The 18904-nt window shown below is 43.4% G+C and overlaps 1 protein-coding gene across 1 annotated transcript in view; it reads left to right on the top strand.

Moving 5' to 3' along the window:
- The window catches only part of acbd6 (acyl-CoA binding domain containing 6), a 29173-nt gene extending 10485 nt beyond the window's left edge, over positions 1 to 18688 (top strand). Inside the window, exons 6-8 of the mRNA XM_040053047.1 lie at positions 2463 to 2552; positions 15901 to 15931; positions 17769 to 18688. Coding sequence (XP_039908981.1) covers positions 2463 to 2552; positions 15901 to 15931; positions 17769 to 17923 — 276 coding nt within the window. The 3' untranslated portion in view covers positions 17924 to 18688. The remainder of the gene's footprint in view (positions 1 to 2462; positions 2553 to 15900; positions 15932 to 17768) is intronic.
- Positions 18689 to 18904: the final 216 nt, after the last annotated feature.

Consider the following 18904-nt stretch of genomic DNA (forward strand, 5'->3'; position numbering starts at 1 on the left):
GCTCATGCAGCTCACGCAGCCGTCGTTACATAATGGTTTCAGTGATCTGTGGCCACACGCGGGAATCGCTGCTCTGACTGAAATGCCTAAATTGTATGAGCGGCTATTAGCATCAGGAGGTGTTTTCTGGATTGACCCTGAACTCCATTCATCTGTCCTTGATTGGTTAGCATCCAGGCCAAATGGCTCACTCCCAGCCTCTTTCATCACAGCCGCTATGCAGATAAACAGGCAGTCGGCTGGTGAGTTCACAGTCAAAGGCCAGATGGCTGAAGGACCTCAGTGAGAATGCTTTGTGTCCCCAGCCATTGTTGGCCTCTTAGCTGTAATTCAGCTTGCTGGACAGGAGAGGGCAGTAGTGAAGTTTTCTATTGGCGAGGAGCGATCATTTGCATCTGTGGCTCAGAGACAGAAAGGCTGTCTTCCCAGCACTCACTGTTTGGGGCAGTGATCAAATACCCACCTGTGTTACACATTTCTAGTAGCAACCAACAAACAAAAGCTGTGCCTTAGAGCTCAGACTCTAAGGCAGAGAAATTTAAAAATGCATTAGAACGTGTGAGGCGAGCTCATCCTGTCAGCTGTTGGGACATGAATGTTCTCCCTTTCTGATAAAATTCAGTGAAAATTTATTACTAGATAGAAAAATGCCCCCCTAGTTTTTATTTATGTAACACGTTCAGATCATAGTTGAACCAAACCAACTGACAACTATTTACGGTTTGGATGAATAAATGGCGATTACCCAAACGGATCACATGTGGTGTTTGTGCTTCAGTTCTGATCCAGAATATCTGTAGATGTAGAGCGGACTGCATTAAGAACGGCTTTGAATATAATAAAAAAGCTCCATATTTAAAAGCTGCATCTGTGAACGTATTATAGTCGTGTTTATATAAAATAGGAAGATTTTTTTCATCCAGCAGTATTTATCTAAATTACAGTTGAGTCTGAGTCAGCATGTCGGGAATTGGAGAACTTTTTATGTGGCAACGGGGAGCTGAGAATGTAATTTATAGTTAGATTTTCACCACATTAAGAGGTAGTGTTACATTTGGAGATTCTTGTAGTGTGAGCATGCTTCAGAGCATGTTTGAGTGGACAAAAGCTCTACTCTGCTCTCAACAAATAACCAGCGTACAGCATATTTGTCTTCTAGGAAACACTAAAGGCTCCTTCACAATCTCTGCAGCTGAATCTCAATATCTTGTGTAGCTCTGTGTTAGCTGCTGGGACGGTGGGGTAAATGTTTTGGATACTGTGGTTTGTGTACTCAAATATGCAATAGGTGTTTATTGGGACTAAGAGGATAAAAGAGGATGAGATGGACGACTTAAGCAAATATATGCATGTTTTTTTTTGTCTCTCTGCTTCCTTTGCTAATGTCTTTTTAATTTTTTGCAGAGGTGCACTTACAGTCTCCACACTGGTCAGGAATTTAACCCACTTTGACCTATCAGAGCAGAGCGCCAGCACAAAAGCGGGTTACCTTCTTCAATAGTAATATATTAGCCATGATCAAAGGTATCGCTTTGAGGTTTCTGGGGGAAAAATAATGAAATTTAAAATTTAATTGTGTTTTGTTTTTTGTTGATGGTAATTTTGACTTTTGGCCACAATTTAACTCAAATATTCATATTGTGATTATGACAGAACTTAAATATCCATAAATATCCAGTGCTGCCACGATGATCTGCACAAATACTCCTATGGAGTTGCAGAGTTTGTAATGTCCCCCTGGAACCTGCACACTTTGGTCTTCAGTGAAAATGTGGGCAACAGTCAGCAGAAGCACACCTGAGAGCGGGAGAGAGAGGCCAACTTATTGGTATTCCAGCCCAGCTTACAAGTATCCATTTTAACATGCAGCCGTGGTGATCAATATAATTTAAGCAACAGAATTGGACTTGGAGAGTTAGCTTTACCTAATTGGCCTCACTGAAAAATGAAGTTGTGTGGTTTTATTAGAGCAGGATCTTGGACCTAAGGAGAGGATGGTGCATGAGTGTGAGAAAGGGAGGGAGAGAAGGGAGGCCACTCATGTTTTGTGCACAGCGTCGCATCAATCAACCTTTGCAGCATTCTGCAATTTGCCTTGAAGTCTTTGGACTTTGCTTCAACCGCGTACAAGTTTGGCCTCATACAAACGCTTGTATGCACAGAGTCCACATGTCTCATCACTTTATACTCGGCTCATTATGGACCGGTCCAAAGGCTCTGATTTCTGAATGGGCATTCATAACCTGTTGTAAAGCTCGATTGGCTTATTTTTTTTTCTTTCTTTGAGGTAGAGAAGGAGGAGAGGTGACGAGGTGTCTTTGTATCAAGCCTGCTTGATTTGGTCTGACCAGACACGACACTGAGAGCGTCACGCTAGTTTAAACACATCTTGGCTTTGGAAGTTTGGTCATCCCTGCATGTCTTTGATGTTATCGTACACCAATTATTTCTTGTTTTTGCAGGGCCGGGCTCTCCTGCACTGGGCCTGTGACAGAGGCCACAAGGAGATGGTGTCTTTATTACTACAGCACAAAGCAGAAATCAACATTCAGGCGAGTAACACTTTTTTAGAATATATAAAATAAGTGTCTTGATAGTAAAAATCTCCTTCAAAGTCAAATGCTGCCTAAACATCACCACAGTTACTATGTGATGTGAGAATTCTACTTCACGCTCAAGTTCTGAATCTTTGTGATCATTTAATATTAGACTAGTCTTCATGCCATCATCATCATCATCACAGGAGTCGTTTTAACATTAAAGAAATGAAACCTGAGTTATTGACAATAATAAAGCTTGGTTAGCAAACACACTGCGGGAGGTTCATTAAACAGCTCTGCAGAAACTGCAGGATGACCTCGGATCTAATGCATTTCTATGTTGACTTGTACACAACATGTGGTCATAATGTAGAGAATTTGACATTGTGTGGGATGAGGACATGGCTACTCGTTTGTACGTGGACAAGTAAACTAAAAGAAAATGGTGACATCTCCTGCATCCCCACTCCCCTCTTTCTTTTTCTCTCCATCCTTTTCAGAAGGTCACCTTTAATTCACTTTGTGCCACAGACAAATCCCTCAGGGTTTTAGCAGACTGAGTTAGCTGGTAGCTAGCCTAGTGTTTAGGCTCCCTGAGGTTTAGTAGCATCCAGGAGGCTTTAGCTTTGGTAAGCTGGCTCAGCTGCACATCGGAGAAATTACTCCTGTTCCCCTGCACGGCGGCATGACACAGTGCAGTGCAACAGCCCGCGCTGAGGTTTTAACTGTAAGGACGAATCAATTGGAAGTAATCAGGCAAATTGTTTTACGTTGCACAACCCACATAATCAGGACATTTCACAAATGACTTTCTCTTTTGTGGTCATGCGTGGCTCTTTTGTTTCGAATGCTCGCAGGGAGGTGGTAGATTTGTGTCAAATGGCTCATAAAAGACTTAACAGCAGGATAACTGCAAAACACTTCACTGATGATTTACTGCATATCAGGATAATGACAGCAGAAGAGGATTGATGTATAGATGGAAGCTTGTTTTTTATAAATAAAACAGTCATGTATCCATCTTTAAAATAATACATCTAAGTGAGAAGACGCTTCAGCAGTCAAACTGGGGAAACCTCAATCTCTGCCCAGGTCGTCCTAATGGATCGGCTAAATTTGGGCACGCTGAATTTATTTCATGTTTTATTTGTTTCCTTCTTCCTCCTGAATCAAACGGAATGAAGATGGCGTTAGTGAATGACTCAAAGTGATCACATTCAGTCTTTAAAATCTACTTTGTGGAAAGATGGGTATAGAAACAAACACATATTTCAGAGGCAGGATGTTGTATCTCGGCACAATCGCAAACTCGCCTGAATTCATGTATTCAGGCCACCGGGAATGTTCCACCTGCTCGCCTCTCAGGTACTGCAGCACGTCTGTGCAGGAGGCTGAATATTAAGAAACTGGACCTCAGTGTCAGAGCTGCTGGAAGCAAATTTATGAGGTGACAAAGAGGTGGCTCAGAGAAAAATATAGTCGGCTAAATCATGCCACTGTGTTGCAATGCCAAATTATCTCACTTTGTGAAGCTTACAGAATAATATGCCTCCCATTAGAACATGCTGGAACATCCTTTTGTTAGTTGGTCGTGGGCTTTACTCGGGAGGGGAGAAAGTAAGGGAATGATTTTTCTTGCACTGAGGTAATATGAAAAACGTAACAAGTAGTTTTAATGGTTCATTTTTGCTTTGTTTTGGGTGTTTTTAATACAAAAGAAATGTGAGAGGTTGTTCACGAGGGGCAACGGAGGCATGTTTGGGTTGTTTGTAGCCTATTAGTGCACCCAGTAATCTTTCTCGACCTCTACCAACTGCCGAGCAACCAGTAAATAAAGATCAAACATGATTTATGCTTAATTTGTTGATTAAAAAAGGGGAGGGGGGCTTGGAGTTAAAAACAAAAGTATTATCATTTGCTTGGCAGAAGAGGGGAAATCGTTTGAAATTAATCAACTGATTGTTTTAGTGAATTGTTCCCAAACCCTGGTAACCTGCATTAAGGGCTCGTTTGATAGTTAATCCAGGATCAAGGCAGGGAGGGACCACAATAGGTAGCTGTCTGTGTTTGAATACACAGATCTGCCACCTGCTAACTGTAGATCAGGTTATGGTGCAGTAAAACCCGCTGCTCCTCCTCCACAGCATCCCTCGACTAATACACCCAGAGCAAGTGGAGCAAGCGAGACCAACTGGTGGCAAGACGAATGCATTTTAATAGGAGAAATTAAGACTTTAATATAAATACTAAGGTGGTAAATAAGTATTTAGCAAATTGCAGTTTAGGACTTTCATTACATCCCAACAGTGGGATAAATTGATCCAAACAGGAGAAAATTCATTGTAAATTTGTTTAACCTCCGAAGTCTTTCATGGCAGCATTTTTAATTTCTCTTTGCATTTGGGCTGATTGGGACCTGATGAATGTAAAAACAACCACGAAGAATCAGAGTAAATCTGTGCGTTTGATTTTTGTTTCTGAGGAAAAAGATCCACATATGAGGACATTCGATTTAAATTTCGATAGAACAGTGGCAGCATGATGTCCTAAGTGGGTATCAGGCCCAAAATTTAGTATTTTGTTCTAGACAACCCAAAATGTGAGGTCCACATATGTGGACGCAGGTCCTAGGAGGTTAAATATAATTAGTATTACAAATACCTGAATTATGCTTTGATAAAAACTGGAATCAATCATTTTTTGTCAATTAAAGAACATATTACCAATCTGGAAAGCTAGCGGCGAGTCTGCTGACTTAACCCTTTGTGGATTAGTTGTTCAGAGACGTCCCGCCCGGTGCATTGGTCTCTAAATGTAAAATAAATAAAAAGCAAACTGTAGCCATGAGGTCTGGGATTGCAGTTCCCTCTTTTGGTCAACCAAAGTCTGCTCAAAGAACACGTGTCCATAGTCAACAATCTTGTCCCTTACTAAAATATTTTATTTCATTTGCAGATTTGATTATATGCCAACTGATTTGACTTTCTTACTCCATGGGGAGAAAGGGGAAAAATGGTCCTACGTGATCTTGGTTCTAAAATTGATACTTGCCAGTTGTAGGTGTTAAAATAGTCTTTTGATGAAATTCATAACACACTTTGCTAAATAAAAGAGAATAAAAGTTCTTCTACAGCTGCTGTGTATGAATACACGTTTAAACACAAACGCACAAGCGTTGTCAAAATAAATCTGAGCACAGGCTGGTTTAACATTTCAGTCAGCCGACTGGTTTGTATTTTAAAAGGTTCAACAGAAATCATCAGTAACCGTTCACTGTGTTACCACAACACTGCTCTCTCAATAATATTACCTCATTGATTCAGTTTGGTTCCTTCAGTTTTAATCTGGAAAAAATAAATCAAAGCAAGACAAACAAGTTTCAGATATTCAGTTACATTGTTCCCAATCAAGACTTTGGTAATTCTTCTTTTTGTTCACCTTGAAGTTTGGGAATGTGTCCCACACGGCCCCACGTGTGGTCATTCGCTGTCCAGATGCTGTAATCTCAAACCCACGGCTAAGCCTCATCGCCCACACACAGAGACAACTTTTGTTTTTTTAGGTGGAAATCCCAAACACTTTAATCTTCCCAGCAACCCTTTGGGTTGCTATGGAAACACATTTATAAAAGGTGTACTCAGTCGTGGAGGAGGAGTTAAGAAGGTACGGCTTAGGTCCAGACTAGCAGGAATGGTCGGGGTAGACTTTCACAATGTCGGCCTTAGACTGGGATTACTAAGAGCGTAGGTGACACAGGAAGGATTAGTTTAACAAAGAGGACAGACAGGTGACATGCAGGTGAACCCAACAGGCCCTCAATGCGCAACAGGAAGTGAGCATTAAGTTTAGGTGATGGGAGGAAAAATGCAGCCAAAGTTTTAAGCACCATGACTGCATCTCGCATTCTTTCACTTGCTTTTTGCCTGTCCCTCTGCCTCTCTTTTCCCCTCGCCTCATCACTCTCCCCTCCCACCCAGCCAATGCCACCATCCCCTTCACTCCATCCCTCTCTGCCTCCGCCTCTACTTTATATTAAAACAACATGATCCATGAGGCAGCGAGGGCGACTCGCAGCACCGCTAATTCTAATTAAACCAGCGTGGTAGCGTGGCCACGGCAGGGCCCAAGCACTCCCAGTCTATCAGTCTATCAGATAGAAATTCATAACTTAATTGAGGTCAGAGCCTTGAGCCAGCAGAACAAAAGTCTTCAGCCAGGACCAGCGAGATCAATAGTAATAAATATCTGACTGGGTGGCCTACAATTGGTGGCTGGAGTGCACACAAGTCGCATGCACGCAGCCTGCACGTGGGACCTGCAGATGTCTCGTGTGAGAGAAGTTTGGCCTTTGAGACGTTTTATTTTATTTACCTTTTATCTAACTTTTTTATATTCCAAGAACTGGGCAGAGCACGCCGCTCGTGTAAAACTGGAAAGGGCACACTGTGGCTTCAAGTCTGTATAGCTGATTTGTAATGACATGGTCTCTCCAAGGATGCATTGATTTGATATTGTAGTGAGTGGAGTGGGTGGACTTAAACTGAGGTGGATGTTGATTTATTTATTGAGGCCAAACGGTGAATTTGTCTCCATGGCACACCTCGACTTTGCTGAATGTCTGCGTAGATCGGCAAAGAACTGTAAATAATCTTTGAAGATTTTCCACATTAGCACTTTGTGCATTTGTTCTAATCTAAAGCTATTAGCATGTAGACATTAGCTTTTAGAATATGTTGGCTTCTCATCTTAAGCCATTTATTCAAGAGGTGCAGGCCACACTACACTGCTCATCTCCTGTCAGTTCATAAATGCCCCAACTGGAAAAACCAAATGTGTAGTTATGTCATGCATCTTTGTTAAACCAGTGTAATCTTAACTAATCCACACACCCAGCTTTAATAAGCCTGTCTTAACATACAGGTGAAGGGCCCTGATGCAGATGATATTCGGGTCGTAACGTAAACGTAGACGTGCTTCTGCAAATACTCAAGGGTCCATTATAGCCTGTCGCCAAATATTCACTCATGCTTCGGAGATCCTCAGTTATGACAGTAACCTAAAGCTTTGTCAAAAAAGTGAAAATGATAATGCAACGAAAATGAGTCAGTTATTTATACACACCTACACACAATGCCAAATGTTGGCACTGCGTTGGAGTAAATCCACAGGTTGAAGGCTTCAAAACTAGTTGCAACTGATGTGTTCATTACGAGATTATTCCAGTTATTTCTTTTCTCCCCTGTACCTCCCAAAACCTACTGCATTTATCACTCATCTTTGTGTTCATAATTTTTCCTTCATAAATTCTCTAACATAATTTTCCGAAGCCGTCCAGTTGCCTGGATTGGAGTCTCTGCCCGGTCCCTGATCTAAACGCTTTTGAATTTAAAGAGCGAATGCATTTTACGTAACCTGCAAAGTCTCACTTTTGAGGAGGTGGACCCCAGAACATCGGCCTTTTCCACTTTATTCTAATAAGTTTATAGGAGTAGTGACAAAGATCTACAAAATCCAGGAAAAAGTCATTTTGCTTCTTGGTTTAATAATCCCGACTTGCTGCGGATGTGCTGCATGTTTAATTAATTTAAAAATATAAAAGGTCAAAATGGAGCATAAATAAAAATTACAGTGCTTGCTGAGAAGTGCATGACTGCCTTTTTCTTCACAATAGAAATATTTTTGGTTTGTGCCAATTCCCTGCTTCACAAATCAAGCGGCACATCTGAAAAAACATTTAATTTTAATAAAACCGAACAATCTGTTTGTGCACATTTTTCACTAAAGCACATTAAACCTGCATCAATACTAAATCTCCCACTGAATTAGCAAAAACATAAACCTCCTTATGGATCTGGTGCCGCTCTACAGCAGCAGAGTCCTCTGCTGTGGTGTCGGCTGCTCGTGTGATCAAAGCGGCGAATGCGCTCACACACGCCATGGCGGGCTGATTGAAATTCTATGGTGGAGGTATTATTACACGTTTGTGTCCCTCCCCTTTCCCAGCACTGCCTCCTATAACTAATGGCTCAGTCAGCCCAGTCATAACAAATATCCAGCAATATTTGTCATAATTGTGTGCGCGCGTGTGCATGCGTTTCTGTGCATATAATTGTGCAACCCATCCTCCAGAATGTATAGGATAATTAAGAAAATGCACCAAGGTGGGAAAGGTAAGGAGGGAGAAAATCAATGGAATGAAAATGGATAACACAATAAGGTGAAGGCAGAAAGTGGGCAGAGTAAACAAAGATGCGAGATGGACACTAGTGAGGTCTGATAATGTGATGCAACACTGACCTGTTGGAGGGTTCGCCATACTGCCAGTGTTTGTCTTGCACATTACTGAGTGTATTGGGCTGTTTTTGGCAAAGTCGCAGTTCAGTCAGCATGATTGCTCGAGGGCACCACTATACAGTGTTTTAAGTGTAGCAGAACTTCCAAGTATTTGTATTGCTGGATAAGACAAAATGGAAATGCTTAGTTTTTTATTACTATACAAGAGCCAATGGGCATGACGAGTAGTAAGGAAAAAGCAAGAAGGTAGATTTAAGACAGAATGAGAGTAAATCTGCTGCTTCGTGGGTTTGGGCTGCAGCACAATGATGGTATGTTTAGACTGGATGCACTGAACTTGACCTTTAATGGGACACCAGAGCCCAGGTTTATCAGATCTGCTAAAGACTTCCACTGTTGCCATGGTTCTCAGCTGGAAAACGGGGGGATTGCCAACTCCGGGTCAGGGACAAGTTGTTGCCCCAAGTGGAGGAGTTAAAATATCTCGGATCTTTTTTTCCAAAAATCTGATGGGGCAGACTGGGGCTGCATCTGCAACATGGGCGTTGTACTGGTCAGCTGTAGTGAAGAAAGCTGAGTGTAAAAGCAGAGCTGTTGACTTGACTGGTCTGTCTGCATCCCTACACTCGCCTGTGGCCTCTGTCTTAGAGAGAGGGCGGAGAGTCTGAGTAGGACGACTAGTTGGCGAGGTGTTCCAGGCACATAACACAGGGAGGAGGGCTCGAGGTAAACCCGGGACACACTCTGTCCTGGGAACGCCTCTGCGGTTTCCCCCTCCCGAATGAGCTGGGGGAGGTGGCTGGGGAAAGGAAGGTCTGGGCTGCTTAGGCTGCTGCCCCCACAACCTGACCCTGGATGAGTGGATGCATTACTGCTGGGGTTTTTTCTTTCCCTATAGACCTGATTATGAAGATATAAATATGACTCTGGGATGTTACTCAAGTGTTGTCTTTTTGTGCATAAAGTAAATCCACGATGTCCTTTTACCATAATTAACTAAACTCGCACATGTTAGCCATTTTCAAGCCAGCCTGAACCGCAGCACGGCTCTGTAAAGGATGCACACAGGGCATCGTTTCCCGTCACACAGCACTTGTCATCTTAGCAGTCACGCAGTAACCTGGTGTTATAGGATACACATTTGGTGCTTGCTGCACATTAGCCGGACTCGATGAAATAAAAGCTGTTGCAGTGCGCTGTTAAAAAGAGCCTATCAGACACCGACACAGTTATGAATCTATAATATGAGCACTCAGAAAAGAGCCAGCTGCTTGACAGTAATGGTCCAGCCTAAAGAGCCATTCCAGCAGGTAACGGTCCTCTTTGCCATCATCAGCTGTTGTTTCTTTCTTATTGGCCACTCACTGGGCCTTGCCTACACTCAACTATTTGATTTCCATCGTTCTTAACCGTCCACATAAATTGTCAGGAGCATTAAAGCTGTCCTCGACTGTTGCAGACAGAGGGGGAGAGGAGAGTGAGGGAGTGAGAGCTGGATACAGACAGCGAGGGGAGGGGATGGGGTGAGGAGAGAGAATAAACAAAGTAAGTGTTTTGCCTTCCATCAGTCTCCTGCAGTACTCAGCTTTATGAGTCCCTCACTCCAAATGCCAGGCCAGAGCCCCCACTGCTTGCCCATTGATTTTCATATTACACTCTTTTATGTATTTATTTATTTCATATATTTCTTTTTAAACATCATCGATGAGCCGCAGGAGGGCCTCTGCCGATGTTAATTCTCAGCCTCAACCCCATCTTCCTTCTCTGATGGCTTTAATGGAGGCTAAGGTGTCCCATGGGAACAAGCAAGCTTTGCGACATAAGAGGGGCGAGACGTGTGGAGGGGAAGACGTGGATGGAGAGATGGAGATTTGGTGAAAAGACTTCTTGCCTTTCTCTGTAGCAGAGAGGAAGGAAAATGACTGTTAAAGTTCTTTAATGCTGAAACTGCACATAGATCTACAGACACACTGAAACCCTCTAACTCATTTAATATCTACGGTCCCTTTTTTATGTCTTTAGGTTTAGCTGCTTGGTGTGATAGCACATATAGAAGTGACAGAGATGGGGAAACCCAGGAAGCTGAAGGACACTCGCAGAAGGTGTGAAGGGCAGGGAGTTTGGTGTTGGGGCTAATTTGACCGTGGGCGGCGGTGCTCACACACTGAATGGCAAGGTTACCTCTCCCAGCTCAGAGAGGAGACCCAGATTCAATTAAGGCTGGGCCTGGTCTGCAGATCCTTTTAACTGGGGGCCTTCCCAGTGCACATGTCAGGAAAAACGTCCACAGAAGCATCAGCAGCAAACAAAGGCCAAAGCAGCCACACGGCTGTGTAACGTCTTCAGCTTCACTTAATTTATGGATATTTTAATGTGAGGTAAAGACAGCAAAACATTTAAGGGATCCAATGATGCTCATCTTTGTATTGCTTTAAAGCATGTTTTAGTTTCTGCTGTTCGTTGGTTTTTGTCGCTCATTATTCGTCACAAATCTGTTAAATTTCATTTGGATAGAACACAAACTGGTGATAAATCAAAGTATAAATATCAGCAGTATATTCAGCTGTTAATCTGCGTAACTTTGTACTGCACGGCATTTTTGCTTTTCCGTCTTGTTTTTGGAGCAGACCACTTATCAGAGGTTTTGCACATCAATCCCTTTATTGTGTAAAGAATCAGTCTTTGAATAGATTTGGCTTGAAGGGTAGAAGCGATGCACAGTGCCCAGGACGCTGAGTGCTGATTGCATATGTGTTTTGGTAAATGGCTTTCTGCTGGTTGATATGATTTATATATTGTGCATTTAAGTTGTCCAACAAGTCCAAGGTTTTGGTGGCACAGTAGCTGCTCTAGTCTTAGATGGGACCTGCTGAAGGAGGATCAGCTTCTCAGTCTGGGCTCTTCTTTCTGATTGATGGCACCTGCTCATCATAATGCTATCTGCTGGAATCTGCATACCAATGATCCCAGCCGCCTATCGATTCACCCCTCATCTACCCCACACACACCCTGGAGACCAATACACACACACACCCACGCGCACACATTCATCCACTCCATCTCCCTCCCCAACCACTGTCATTATAAAAGTCAGCAGCTGCTGCTGCATGCATTGATCATAAATCATAATTGCTTCTTCATTTTTCCCTACTTGTTTAATGTTGCTGTCAGGGACAGTAGGGGGAGAAAAGGAGGAGGCGGAGAAACGGAGGAAGAAAAGCCCAAAGAAAGTTTACTGAGACGCAGAAAAATGAGATTAGAACAGAGAGCTGAAGGAGAAATGGTCTCCAATCTCTCCGCTGGCATATCGAGTCCTCTGGCCTTTAAAAGAGCAGCAGCCTGACATGTCCGCATTGGCTCAAGAATTTAAGCTGTTTCCACTTCAGACGTTTTCCTTTTAAAACAAACTCTGCTCACATTAAAAGAACCAAACTCTGATATAGTGCTAAATGGTGTTTTGTTTTGTCTTCATGAGGGTTTATGTAAGTGACCAAAGGCATTGTGTGCTAATAATATGCATCAGTATTTTAGAGCTGCTGTTTTATTTGTTGTTTTTTAAATATAAGATAAATGGCGCAGGGACTCGGCAGTTCCATTCGTTTCCCCGGCTGAGCTGAGTTTCCACCTCGGACATGTCCCAGATCCCCTCCTCTTAATCCTGGAGTGAAGTTTAGCTTTGGTTGAATGTTTTGCAGCATCCATTGACGAAAACAAGTTAACTCGTTTTACAGAAATGAACTCAACATCTTTGACCGTCCCCTTCTCTGCAGATAAACGGAGCTACAGACTTTTATTTGTTCCCTTTTTGACTTTGAGTTGTTTTGACAATCCTGTGCTGATATTTTTAGGAGTGGCTGGTACTTTATGACAGACATGAAAGAATAAAATGTATCTGATTTTTCTTCTTCTTCTTCTTCTTCTTCTTTCCCCGCTTCTGAGCACTTTTGGAATAGTTACACTATTTTTGATCTTTTTAAAAGTATGACTACATGCTGCATCTCTGTATTTCCTTAATTCACTCCTCCTCTCATCAATCTTGCTTCACATCATTTGTGTGTTAGAAATGATAGATTGGTGTGACTGAAATTCACCAAAATTGCAAGTGTACTGATAGATCAATCCCTACCCATGCGGCTCCTAAACGCATTGCTCCACCCCATTAGGGTGATGCACTACACAGTGCTGGAGCTCTCCTGCTGCCATTGTGCAAGCAGCTGCTTTATTGAGCACTCTGCTGACATACAGCCCAGCGTTTCTGCATCGCAAGGGGAAACTTTGGATGACATGTAAAAGCAGAGGTTTGGTGCAACATGCCTTCATAATGGGATGGGAACTCGGGTGCACGAGTGAGGTGGGAGGGGGGGCGTGCTAGCTGCAGGTATTGTGGGGGGGAAGGAGTGTCTCTTCCTGACTGCTTCCAAAGCAAATGGAAGACAATCCAATTTCCTGTGATTCCATCAAGCCTCCGTCCTGGATCCGGGAGCATTAGGGAACGCTGAGAGGACAGGCCGCTGACCCCCTCACATGAACATGCAAGAGGCATGTAGGCTGCACACGTGCGCTGGCGTGCTCATCTGTATTGTTAGGTTTGTTGGCCTGTGTTTTATCAGTCACATATTTTCACTTACGAGCGCACACGCGTCCTTTTATGCTGCCGAACAACAAACTGCAGATTAGCGCTGGAGGCAGATTAGAGCTTAAAGCCGTTACACTTTAATTATAACTGTATTTATGTGCGGCGTGGTCTTTCACTTGGCCCTGGCTGTAAACATCTGCCGCTCTCCCACTGTGCTCAGTCTTTGTTTGTCTGTGTTGTGAACTAAAGGGAAAATTGGTTGCAGCATTATCTTATTTACACAAAATGCCGAGAAGATTAAAACGTGACCCTCTTGCTGTTAGACGTATGCGCGCATATATAAATGCAGCTATTTTGCTACAGGTCGGCCTGCTCTTCTCCAGACTGTCGGGCTGACACGTTTTCTGCAGTACATCACAGGTTGTGATTTGACTCGCAGTCAGACAGCATTGTTGTCTTGGGTTAACCGCTGCACGCTTTCCACGCTGGTGGCGATTTGCATCTGTTCTCTGTGATCCACCCAGAGGGAATAGAAAGCTCTAATCCAATCAGCAGGTCCCTGAAGTGCTGCCCCTGAGAGATGGAGAGAAACACAACAATAGGATCACTCTGCACTGGTTTCAGCAGGAGAAGGCAGACAGGAAAGGGAAGGAAGGGAAATGAGGGATTGTAGAGGAGAGGGATTAAGTCTGAAGAAGAGACGAGAGGAACGAACGGGGGCGAGGATGATGGGTGAAGTAAGGAAATGAAATGAGGGAGGTGTGGCTTGGTGTGACAGGAGGTAACAAAACAGGAAAGACTAATGAATAATTTTACAATAGTTTGGAACTTTTGTGACTGCAGTGACATGTGAGCTACAAGAGCCTCCTTAGTTTTAATCTTATTTGAAATGATTCCACTTGGTTCAACTGCTGCTCTTGTTCTAAGGCCACAGTTTATTACCACGGAGGTGCAAATGCAGGCTGGAGCAGTGATTTTAAAAACTGAATCTCCTGGTGATGGTGCCTGTCAGAACTGTCTTTTATATCTACAGACACGCAAGGACGCAGTTTCCCCATCGCTGTCCTCAGTCTAACACTTCATACAAGATATCATATCGCTGCCACTGACCCTTTGACCACAAGGATCATCTGTTCAAAGAGCGTACACTCAGATCACACAGATGTTGAGGTCACAAACTCGTGTATCAGATATGATGCACTTGATGTTATAGGTTAAACGCGGTCACTTACAGATGAGATGGATATAAATGTATTTATTTATTTTTTTAAATGCATGTTTCTGGCTCATCTTTTAAAGATTCATTTGGTTGGGGCTGAGTAACAAAGTAGCCATGAAAGGGTGAAATGCAATGAATGTAAATGTAGCCAAAGTCCAGTGTTAATAGACCTTGACCTGTTAAAATCCATACTATGGATGAAGGTGCTGGGACATCTACACTTTATACCTGCAGGAGCGGCTTTGGTGTGGAAACGTGTCACGGAGCTCCTAGCAAATAGTTTTTGTGCATCACTTGAGCTCTTTTTGTTTCAAATGTGTGCACTTTGTGTCTGAGCGGCTGTGGTTCCTAAATGCAGTTAGTTGGTTGTGACATTTCGTACCTCCCAGATATTCACAAACTAACTTGAATGTGGGGGGGGGTGCTACACTTAAATTCAGCGAGCTCTTTAGAATAAACCGAATGTTTAAAGGCTGCACGGTGAGTTGCTTTTGTGTTTAAATACACCTGTGGCAAAATGACAGAACACCTAAACTCCAGTGTTAACGGCTCCGGCCTGCGTCTTGTCCATATAGTTTGATTTGTATGAGCTTTGACTTATTAATTAACACTTCAAACAAGCCACACAATAGTCTGCGAATTATAAAAAATAAATAAAAATAATTTCCAAATCAGCATCAACGTGAGTGAGAAATGTTCCCTTTCTTCCACTCAGACTCCGTAAATCCAGTATTGATGCATCGTTTTCGTAATGGTCACATAAACGTTACAACTAAGGTTGGAAACCTGCTGTCAGCTGAGACGCCCACTGAAAACATCCAGATGAACAGAATCAACCTTTCGGTGATGGGTTTGGATTCGGGTTGATGCTGGATGGGCGGCTATGATTGAAGGGGGTGATGGCTCCCCTTTAATCTGAGCTTTAGGTTTCAGGTTAACCAGAGCTGGAAACGACCTGCAAGCTGAAAGTTTAGATTTTTCAGGTCACATGTTTCTCAAATCAATATCTCATCGTCTTAGAATTCCCCTTTGGTCCAGGCAAACATAAACACGGCACCCTTTGTCCACAAAAAATATTTAATTTGTATTCAATCAGGTGCGAGTTTCCCTCTTGAAGTCTGGACAAAGTGACAGCTCACAGCTTACTCACAGCAACTGCTGGCAGTATTTCTGTGTTAAGTGGATATTGTTTGAATGTGCACTCAGTGAAGTCTTGTTTTTGCTGTGTCACAGGTCCTTTGAATTAAACACTTGTTTTTGGCTTTTTACAGGACGATGAAGGACAGACGGCGTTGCATTATGGTAAGAAAGCATCGTGAACACTTTCCTCGCTGTAAAGCTTTTTGTGCCTATTTTTCAAATTGGCTCATCTCATTCCACATTTATTCTGCACAGACATCCTGTTGTCTGCGTGCGCACTCTCACTTTATTTACAGCAGCTTGTTTTTTGTGCGCACGCCTACTTTGACTATATTTTGTTTCAAATTGATCATCTTTGAGTCCTGCTCCTCCCGCTCTATCCTTTCTATTCCTCACTTATTTTCTGCTGTTTTTCCACAAAGTTTGTCATTCCTTCCTTTTTGCTCCTGCGTGTGTGTGTTTGTGTGTAATAATCACTAGACCTCCCAGAGGAAATCAGCAGTGGTCCTTAGACTCCCCTGACCCCCTCGTGCCCCAACACACATGTCCCTGAGGGGCGTTTCCCATGTCCTCTGAGCCTCTGTGTGCATGTGGCTGCACCATCTGTCCCTGTGCTTGGTGGCGTTGGAGTGGGCATGCTGGATTACCCACTGGAGATCTGCACACACACCCACACTCACCAGAAGAAGCCCTGAGGATGGGGCATAAAAAGATGACTAATAAACATAAGCGATGAACTCCAAGAGACAAATAGCAGAGAATGAAAATTCATTCCCACCTCTCTTTGCACAGGGCCACACTGGCTGGCAAGTGATTAATTGAGGGTTTACTGCTCACCATAAATTGTTCTCCTCCTCTACGGCTCCCCCGAGGGCCAGCCACTTTTTACAGCTCAAGGCCCAGGCGAGAGACGCGCCGCACGCGCACACACAAGGCTGGCTAAATAAAATACTGTTTAGAGTAACAAGAGGAGGGCTGCAAGTGTGGCTAGGGGGGAGAAACAGTCAAGCTTTGTTACTCGGTTTTAGCTGGAAGATTAGTGATTCTTGTGGCTTTGCACACCTCATACATTCATTCATAGCTGCAGCTTGAGCATGCACACAGCCTTGCTCTCGCACTCGCATGCATTCCGATGTAACATCGCATCCCGTGCGTGCACACTCCCACCGGCCACCTCTGAGCTGGAGGTTAAAAGGCCTTGCTGTCAATCACCGCGGCTGCTGACATCAGCGAACATGGCACAGCAGAGTCTGCTCTTTAAAAGCAGCGAGCGATAGACGCCGGGAGGGGGTGTGTCAGAGGGGCAAGAGGTAGATCGGGAATGAAGGAGCCCTCTAACTGGGTTAAGAAAGTGCACGCTGCCCCCCGCCCCTCTGCACTCTGCACTGGGAGGGGAAAGACCCTTTTAGTGGGGTACAAATTGTCAATGGGGCAGAAATGAAGTGTTTGAAGGAAGCTCAGGTCCAAGCCAGTGTCAGTGCTGGGCCTGCAGATTAGCTTTTCATTAACTGCAGCACTTTACATACTGTATTAACCCACAGTGTGGAGACGGAATAAGGCACATTCACTCTAACCTGCCACATCGTAACAGTGGTTCATTGTTTCATTAACCATTTAAAACTAAATGAAACGCAACCACATTAACTCTGTTTGGTTAAAACCCATTTATTAATAAAATGTTGCTAACGCTGCAGTCTCAGTGGTTCCACTTGATACAAATGAAACGGTTTACCTCCAAGTTGTTAAAGTGTTTCGTTTATTCATCCATTCATACGAGGACTCGAGTTTCCGTGACGCCTGTCTTGGCAATCGATCCAACAGCTTTCACTAAACACATGTGAACCTCATGGGGGTAAAAACTCAAGGATGCTCACACTGATGTGATAGATAATTGGTTTTCTATGCATTTGTTCTCGGGAGACGGAATATTGATTTAAAATATCGTACATTTCATGTTGTTCTTTCGGTTTCCAATGTGACTTTGTTTTTGTTTTTGTAGCTTCGGCGTGTGAATTTGTTGAAATTGTGGATCTGCTGCTGAAATCTGGAGCTGACCCAACTATCACAGACCAGGAAGGTTGTCTTCCTGAGGAGGTCACTGATTCCCGTGCGATCTCCCTTCTCCTGCGTGGGTACACTACTTCGAAAGGCTGAGTCGGCCTTGCATCCCACCACCCTGTTATTCCAATCTCCTAGTCTCCTCCCTGCTCCCCTCTTTTGCCCAGCCTTCCCATAATCCCTCATTCATCCCTGCAGAGACTTCTTTCCCCCTTTTCAGCCCTAACAGTCTGTAGACCTGGACTGCAGACGGGTTTTGTTTTCTATTTTGTCTTTTTTTTTTTTTTTTTTTCCTCTCCCCCACCCAAATTGTTGAGGTGACTTTGATTTCATTGGTTTAGCTCTTTTTGAGCTGCGGTTGTAAACATTAGTCATTCAATTTAATACACAAGGGCACTGCATGTATTTTCAGTCTTCTATATACTGTATTGACGATCTGCACAGTAGGGTTGGGTGATATGACGGTTACTGTAAGACAGATTTATGAACTGATAAGGTATAGCTACAAGACTTTGACTGGAAATGGTGCAATTAAATGAGCTGGACAGCATATTGGCAATATATAAATGACATTGTGTGCATCTGTGTGTTAAAGCATCTGTATTTATCCGGCATCACCAGATCAAGCAAAAACAGACATTCCCATTCACTTATCTATAAACGCTATAAGATATCACAATATTTATCATCACGACATGGTGTAACATCCAAATCCATCAGAATCCCATACATATCACCCACTCCTACTGCAACCAGCCAGGCCTTTTAATCAGTTTAGTCTGTTCTAGTGGTTTGTTCATGATTCTGTTAGGTACCAAGGAATGCTTTCCACGTGTTTCATTAAAGTGTTCTGCAAACCTGCGTCCTTGACTTCCTGTTATCTGTTCAAAAAGAAGCATAAGCGCTGTTCTAGAGTTCCCCGTGTGAGCGATGTAACCCGATTCCACCTGGGCGTCTTTCTCCACGTACATGTTTACATAAATGTGTGAGGCCATGGCCCACACTGCTGACGAGCGACGTCCGCAGAGCTGCTCGTCTTGCCAGTGGACCAATGAGCTTGTGCAATGGTGATGCGTC

The sequence above is a fragment of the Simochromis diagramma genome, unplaced genomic scaffold, assembly GCF_900408965.1.
Source record: "Simochromis diagramma unplaced genomic scaffold, fSimDia1.1 OVJJ01000419.1, whole genome shotgun sequence".
NCBI lineage: Eukaryota > Metazoa > Chordata > Actinopteri > Cichliformes > Cichlidae > Simochromis > Simochromis diagramma.